An 8,447-nucleotide genomic window follows, 5' to 3' on the forward strand; every position below is an offset into this window, starting at 1 on the left:
ACTCAACAAAATAACTATCACGTGAGGCATAATCCAATTGAAAGTTAAAATCATGATGAAAAGTTTCATGGATATCATTATTCTTTATAGCATACAAGTCATCACAATAATCATCATAGATAGCAACTTTGTGCTCATAATCAATTGGAACCTCTTCCGAAATAGTGGATTTATCACTAAATAAAGTCATGACCTCTCCAAATCTACTTTCATCAATATAATCATCATAAATAGGAGGCATGCATTCATCATAATAAATTTGCTCATCAAAACTTGGGGGACAAAAAATATCATCTTCATCAAACATAGCTTCCCCAAGCTTGTGGCTTTGCATATCATTAGCATCATGGATATTCAAAGGATTCATACTAACAACATTGCAATCATGCTCATCATTCAAAGATTTAGTGCCAAACATTTTAATGCATTCCTCTTCTAATACTTTGGCACAATTTTCCATTCCATCATACTCACCAAAGATATTAAAAAGATGAAGCGTATGAGGCAAACTCAATTCTATTTTTTTGTAGTTTTCTTTTATAGACTAACTAGGGATAAAATAAGAAACTAAAAGATTCAATTGCAAGATCTAAAGATATACCTTCAAGCACTAACCTCCCCGGCAACGGCGCCAGAAAAGAGCTTGATGTCTACTACACAACCTTCTTCTTGTAGACGTTGTTGGGCCTCCAAGTGCAAAGGTTTGTAGGACAGTAGCAAATTTCCCTCAAGTGGATGACCTAAGGTTTATAAATTCGTAGGAGGCGTAGGATCAAGATGGTCTCTCTCAAGCAACCCTGCAACCAATTAACAAAGAGTCTCTTGTGTCCCCAACACACCCAATACAATGGTAAATTGTATAGGTGCACTAGTTCGGCGAAGAGATGGTGATACAAGTGCAATATGGATAGTAGATAATGGTTTTTGTAATCTGAAAATATAAAAACAGCAAGGTAACTAATGATAAAAGTGAGCGTAAACGGTATATTGCGATGCTAGGAAACAAGGCCTAGGGTTCATACTTTCACTAGTGCAAGTCCTCTCAACAATAATAACATAATTGGATCACATAACTATCCCTCAACATGCAACAAAGAGTCACTCCAAAGTCACTAATAGCAGAGAACAAACGAAGAGATTATGGTAGTGTATGAAACCACCTCAAAGTTATTCTTTCCAATCAATCCGTTGAGCTATTCCTATAGGTGTCACAAATAGCCCTAGAGTTCATACTAGAATAACACCTTAAGACACAAATCAACCAAAACCCTAATGTCACCTAGATACTCCAATGTCACCTCAAGTATCCGTGGGTATGATTATACGATATGCATCACACAATCTCAGATTCATCTATTCAACCAACACATAGAACCTCAAAGAGTTCCCCAAAGTTCCTACCGGAGAATCATGACGAAAACGTGTGCCAACCCCTATGCATAGGTTCATGGGCGGAACCCGCAAGTTGATCACCAAAACATACATCAAGTGAATCATGTGATATCCCATTGTCACCACAGATACGCACGGCAAGACATACATCAAGTGTTCTCAAATCTTTAAAGACTCAATCCGATAAGATAACTTCAAATGGGAAACTCAATCCATTACAAGAGAGTATAGGAGAAAACATCATAAGATCCAACTATAATAGCAAAGCTCGCGATGCATCAAGATCGTATCACCTCAAGAACACGAGAGAGAGAGAGAGAGAGAGAGAGAGAGAGAGATCAAACACATAGCTACTGGTACATACCCTCATCCCCGAGGGAGAACTACTCCCTCCTCGTCATGGAGAGCACCGGGATGATGAAGATGGCCACCAGAGAGGGATTCCCCCCTCCAGCAGGGTGCCGGAATGGGTCTAGATTGGCTTTCGGTGGCTACGGAGGCTTCTGGCGGCAGAACTCCCGATCTATTGTGCTCCCCGATCGTTTTAGGGTATATGGAGATATATAGGAGGAAGAAATGCGTCAGGGGGGGGGCACGAGGGGCCCACGAGGGTGGAGGGCGCGCCCAGGGGGGTGGGCGCCCCCCTGCCTCGTGGCTTCCTCGTTGATCCCCTGACGTTCACTCCAAGTCTTCTGGGCTTCTTCTGATCCAAAAATAAGTTCCGTGAAGTTTCAGGTCAATTGGACTCCGTTTGATTTTCCTTTTCTGCGATATTCTAAAACAAGGAAAAAACAGAAACTGGCACTGGGCTCTGGGTTAGTAGGTTAGTCCCAAAAATCATATAAAATAGTATATAAATGCATATAAAACATCCAAGGTTGATAATATAATAGCATGGAACAATAAAAATAATACATACGTTGGAGACGTATCAGCTTGTTCTGACACCCTGTCGGAGGGGGAATCCATTGCCAGAGTAATCTTCATCAACGTTGCTGCCACCATAACCATGTTTGAGTAGTTCCCTTAGGACTTTGGGTACATAGAAGTAGTTAGGTGACATCCTCTTTCCCTTGTGATTCAATACAAAGTTCTCGTGAGCTACTTCACGTGATCGCGATCAGGATCCATATGATGTAATTCGGTGTTGTGTTTGTTTGGATCTGATAATTTGTGACTTTATGATCAGATTGTTCATTGAATTATACTGAATCTTTTGAAGTTTCTTTGTTGGATACATAAGTAGTCATGTATGCTCTCTGATTTATTTGTCTACTTTGGCAAGGTTTGATAGTTAGGTCTTCAGAGGAAGTTGTGTACGATAGTGGGTTCAATCTTGTGATGATCCATCCTAGTGACAGAAAGGGAGCGGACATGTATTGTATTGTTGCTACTAAGGATAAAACGATGATTTTTATCACACTTGGATTATAGTTTTAATGTCTATATTTGTCATCATGCCTATTACAATACTCTATTTGTATAAACTTTATACCTCAAGATTCATGCTCGATAACAGTCTTTAGGTGGACTCTCAGTTGTAGATGTAGCTATATAACGATATACATATCGCAGACGTAATGCCTATGCCATAAATAATCATAGTCATAAATATAAACATTGCAATATAACCACTGGGTCTACCTTCTTTAATTGTATACACCATTATAATTTAAGTTTCTCGCTGTTCCAGTTTTATTATTTTACACATCTATTCCTAACGTACCATATAATTTATCCTTGTAACTAGGAGGACAAAAAGCTTGATAACCTTACTGAAACCTTGGGAGCGACACTGTTTTGTGTTTGTGTGCAAGTACCGAAGACTGGTTGCATAAGAAATTACCATTGGTTTGATAAACCTTTGTTCTCTCAGAGGGAAATACTTATTGCTAGATTATTTCACCCTTACACTTGAGGGGGATGCCCAACCACTCTTACAAGAGAGCAACTGTGCCCTGAGCTAACCCTGGCCTCGCATTAAAAAGGAGAACCAGGCCCTAATCTACATGATTCCTTATTCCACCTAGAGTCTAAAACAGACCTGGAGTCCCTAACTTCTTCACCAAGCTTCAATGAGACATTCACCTACGGGCAGAGGGGGATGGGCAACTCCTTGGCTCACCGAGTGCTGAGTCCTGCCTGGTGGATGGACCCCCCGGTAGTTAGGCCACCCCGGTGTTATGTTCCGTCGGTTTGGGTGCCTTTGGCGTGGTGTGTTGGAGGTGCCGAGAGAAAGCTCCGCGCCTTGCCGTCGACGGTGTTGATGTATGTGGGTGTCATGTCCCTCTTGGGGACATCTCCTTGGCCTCTCCCAGTACCCCTTTTACCAACAATCAGTGTGAAAAATCCTCCTCCGTCTCATGCGGACATGGCGTGGAGCACTTTTTGAATTTGCGAACACTTTTTGAATTCATGGACATATTTTCAATTCACAAACATTTGAATTTGCAAAGATTTTTTGAAATTCACAATAATTTTCTAGATTCAGAAACAATTTTTGAGCTCAAGAACATTTTTTTGAACTCGTGAACATTTTGATAATCTGCACCTTTTTAAATTTGTAAACAATTATATTTTTAGCTCAAGAACATTTTTTGAATTCAGGAACATTTTTATAATCTGCACCATTTTAAATTTGTAAACAAATACATTTGTTAGCTCAAGAACATTTTTTGAATTCGTGAACATGTTTTTAATTAATTATCATTTTTATAATCTTTGAACGATTTTTAAATTTGCGTGTATTTTTAAATATCTTTTTAGAAAGTATTTAAAAGAAAACAGACCGAAGTAGAAAAAAAGGGCATGTTAGGTTTCAATGGGCTGGTTCCAGCCCGTTAGCTCTCGCACGTCGGGTTGGTACGCGTTTGCCCTGAGTTGTTACCCTTCGCATCTCTTCGTGGCGGCGCGCCGAACCTAACCGCGCAACCGCTTGGTCCGCCGGCCGCCGTTGCCTCGCGCCAACCCCAGACCCAATAGGCACCAGAGGTGCACTCGGATTTCCTCTCCTGGCCGAGCCGACGGCGTGGGTGAGCTCTACTCCCTCCAAATCGGAGACGGAAGGCCCTGCCCTGCGCAGCCTACATATATATATGCACCCCACAACCACTTGCCACATCGATCGAATCGAGCCTTGGAACAATGTCGTCGTGGTCAGGCCTCGCCTTCGTCGTAGCCTCCGCCGTCACGGGCAGTGCCGTGACGCTGGCGGCGTCGGCGTTCTAAGACCTCTACTTCCAGCGCTCGCATGCCTTCGACATCATGCCCCCGGATCTGTCCCCTGGCAGCCGGTACATCTACACCCGCGCCCAGAACAACGACAAGGCGGAGCGGGCCATCACCACCTGCAGCGTGCTCAGCGCCTTGGACGCCGGCAGGGCTGATCCGGTCGTCGGCCGCAACGACGAGATTGACCGCGTCATCTGCATCCTCTGCCGCCGCACCAAGAACTGCGCCGCGCTTGTCGGCGCCGCGGGGGTCGGTAAGACGGCCATCGTTGAGGGCCTCGCCCAACGCATCGCCGCCGGGAACGTCCCGGACATGCTGGCAGGAGCGCGCATCCTGGAGCTCGACATGGGGGCGGTTGTTGCCGGGACATGCTGGCGTGGCATGTTCGAAGAGCGCTTGAAAGACGCCATCAAGCACGCGGAGGAGGCAGGAGGCAAGGTGATCCTCTTCATTGATGAGTTGCACATGATTGTTGGCGCCGGCGATAAAGGAGGCCCCATGGACGCCGCCAATATCCTCAAGCCAGCATTAGCCCGCGGCCGCATCCGTTGTGTGGGTGCTACCACTTGCCAAGAGTACCAAAGGTATATCCAGACGGACGCTGCACTTGAGCGCCGGTTCCAGAAGGTTGTCGTCGAGGAACCAAGCGTGCAGGGCACCATCACCATCCTAAAAGGGCTGAAACAGCGGTACCAAGAGCACCATGGCTTGAAAATCCAGGACGATGCTCTCGTTGCTGCAGCACAGCTCGCCGCCCGTTATATTACTGGTTCGTAACTCAAGTCTTCAAAAAGATAAAAATATATATTCAATTTACTACTCTGTTAGTTGCAACTTGTTAATCAGTGTATGTATGTTGAAGGCGATTGATTGATTTTGTGTGTTCTCAGGTCGCCAGTTTCCTGACAAGGCGATTGATTTGATTGACGAGGCATGCTCTACTGCAAAGGTACATTTTGACAAGCAGAAAGTGGAGAATAATATAATTAGCTCTATATTTGCACCGAAGGAGTTAACTGTTGGCCCAGATCATGTCGCACAGGTAAATCATAATCATATGTGTGTATAGGTTTTGTTATTACCACTAGCATGTACCTCTCATATTTCAAATGTTATTTGAAGGTTGTCAGTCGATGCACTAGAATCCCTCTCACGACACTTGGTCAAGAGGAGAAGGAGAAGTTAGTCCACCTAGCGGAAAAATTGCATGAGCGAGTCATCGGTCAGGATGAAGCGGTCAATTTGGTTGCGCAAGCGGTGCTACGTTCTAGGGTTGGTTTTGGTCAATCTAGCCGACCGATAGGTTCATTCCTCTTTTTGGGGCCGCTTGGTGTTGGAAAAACAGAACTCGCAAAAGCTCTCGCCGAGAGGATATTTCACAATGAGAAGATGTTGATCCGCTTTGATATGTCGGAATATGCTGAGAGTGGGTCTCTGTCGCGCCTCATTGGGGGACCTCGAAGGTTTGATTCTCCCACTTCCTGCACATGTTTTATTCCTTCTTGACACACTCTATTTCCATATCTCACTAATTCATTTGGCATTCTAAAGCTATGAAGAAGATGGAAAACTTACCGAGAAAGTCAAGAGGTCTCCATACAGTGTTGTCCTTTTCGATCAGGTGGATAAGGCAGACCCCTCAATATTCAAGGTTTTTATCCAACTCCTTGATGATGGTACGTTGACCGATGGCAAAGGACACGTCGTAGATTTTAAAAACACTATCATCATTATGACCTCAACTCTAGGAGCAGAGCACCTAACAACAAGAATGGGCATAGGAAACACAGTCAAAGCTGGTCGGGGTCTTCTTATGGGGCAGGTCTGTAAATCTCAAAGTTCCCTTTTTAAAACTCTTAATGGATACCCGCTAATTGTCATATGCACTTGTTCTTGCAGGTTCTGAAACGCTTGAAGCCTGAACTTATTGACAGACTGAGTGAGGTTGTGATATTTGAGCTGCTTTCACACGACGAACTGAAGGAAATATTGAAAATCCAGATGAAGGATGTCATTGCCACAGTAGCTAACAAGGGCGTCTCTCTATTTATAACTGATGCCGCGCAGGATGTCATTTTGTCGGAATCATACCACCTGGTAAGTGGCGCAAGGCCCATAAGGAGATGGGTGGAGAAGAATGTGACGACAGTTCTTTCAAACATGCTGGTCAATGGAGAAGCTTGTGAAGGCTCGACCATCTCCATCGATGCTGCAGATGTTAACAGGGGGCTGAGGTACCATGTACTGAAGAAGCAGGGGAGCACAGACCCATAAAGCCAACGACGAGTTCTGCCGTGGTCACTCCATAGCAGCATCTGACAAAAACAGTGGATGTATATAGGTTGTTTCTGATTTATGATGGGTATTTAGCTTTGTGTAACAAGCTGTATGCACACATACAAATATATCCAGGTTGATCAAGGTTATTGAGCTATACAATTGCAGTAAGTGTGAGTTTTGCCATGGCCAGTCCATGCTCTGTGTGTAGTACACACATAAACAAATATATCCAGATTGATCAAAGCTACTCAGTACATTGTCACATTTAGTTAGTTGCATTTACTATATTTCTTACTTGCTTTTTTAAACTGTCCGCCTTTCGGGGGTTGTCATAAGCAGGGCCAAGAGGATTTTTTTTCTAGGACTATTGTATCGGCTATTTATGATGCGCACAATGAAGTGTTCCTGCACTGGCACTATTTTAGGACCGCAAATACTAATAGTGTAACAGATGATACATTTTTTTTGTCTGTGTGATCTATGGCACCTGCCTGCTGATTGTAATTTCCTACATCAACAGGAGTGAAGCAAGCACTGATATTATTGTCGGATAAAACGGACTTGGCCAATCTTGGAAATGGTCTGCAGAGCTTGGCATGTCTCTTTCGTGCTGTGGGATGTCCTCCATCTCCAAAGAATTGTATAACTGACAATTGCCTTGTTGTTTTAAGTTAATGCTGGATTGTGTCAGTCTTGTTGTGTCTCCCCATGCATCACCATGGAGAATTATGTTGTACATCAATGCCTACTTCAGGCAGTGCTGATTTATCATATATATTGTCTTCCCGAAAGCTATGCATTGTTCACAGTAGGTTACTTTTTAGCTAGTTAATAGCTGCATGTTTTTTATAGGTTGATTGTTTGTGTGAGATTAGTCTTAGTATTTATGAAGCCTGATCTTGTACAGGAAGAAGCATTCTCCAGCTTAGATTTACCAACTTTTATGTCTTATGAAGATTTTTTGCGCCTGTAGGTTTTCTATCATCTCCACTGTCGGTACAACGTCAAGCCTGGAAGCAGCTGGAGTGAATGTTACAAAAGTTGGAACAGATTACACATTTTCCTGAAATGGTATGCTTAATTTAATGTTTAGCTGGTGAAGCATTTCTTAAAATGGTTTTATTCTAAGGGTGACGCTACGCGTCCACCGGCGTAAATTGAAAAAGATCCGCCGCCACGCTGACCATTGGATAGAGACATAATGACCGTCCGATCTACCAATGTAAGCAACCATCTTTTGCAACAAGAGTGGTGTTTCCGCAACAGTCTGCTTGTTGCGATCACCCGAGCGTGTTTTTTTTGCAACAAAGATCTTGTTGCAGAAATTTTAAAGATCAACCGTGCCTATATTTTTTTAATTTTCTGAAACAAAGATCTTGCTTAAGATTTTTTTTTTCACAACAAAAGTCTAGTTGCAGAATTTTAAAGATCAGGCGACATGGGCATGTACTTTTTTAATTTTTTGCAAGAGAGGTCTTGTTTGATTTTTTTTTGTAACAAAGATCTTGTTGCAAAAATTTTAATGATCAGTTGGCGTGCTACTC

General features: G+C 43.2%; 1 protein-coding gene across 1 annotated transcript; it reads left to right on the forward strand.

Annotated features, from left to right (window-relative positions):
* The first annotated feature begins 4,262 nt into the window (after positions 1–4,262).
* On the forward strand, positions 4,263–8,240 carry LOC123151153 (chaperone protein ClpB1). The gene is made up of 5 exons (XM_044570909.1): positions 4,263–5,392; positions 5,514–5,665; positions 5,746–6,086; positions 6,175–6,445; positions 6,523–8,240. Exons 1-5 carry the CDS (start codon positions 4,657–4,659, stop codon positions 6,895–6,897), a joined length of 1,875 nt encoding a protein of 624 aa, XP_044426844.1. The 5' UTR covers positions 4,263–4,656; the 3' UTR covers positions 6,898–8,240.
* Positions 8,241–8,447: the final 207 nt, after the last annotated feature.

This window comes from Triticum aestivum, chromosome 7A (assembly GCF_018294505.1).
Source record: "Triticum aestivum cultivar Chinese Spring chromosome 7A, IWGSC CS RefSeq v2.1, whole genome shotgun sequence".
Classification (NCBI taxonomy): domain Eukaryota; kingdom Viridiplantae; phylum Streptophyta; class Magnoliopsida; order Poales; family Poaceae; genus Triticum; species Triticum aestivum.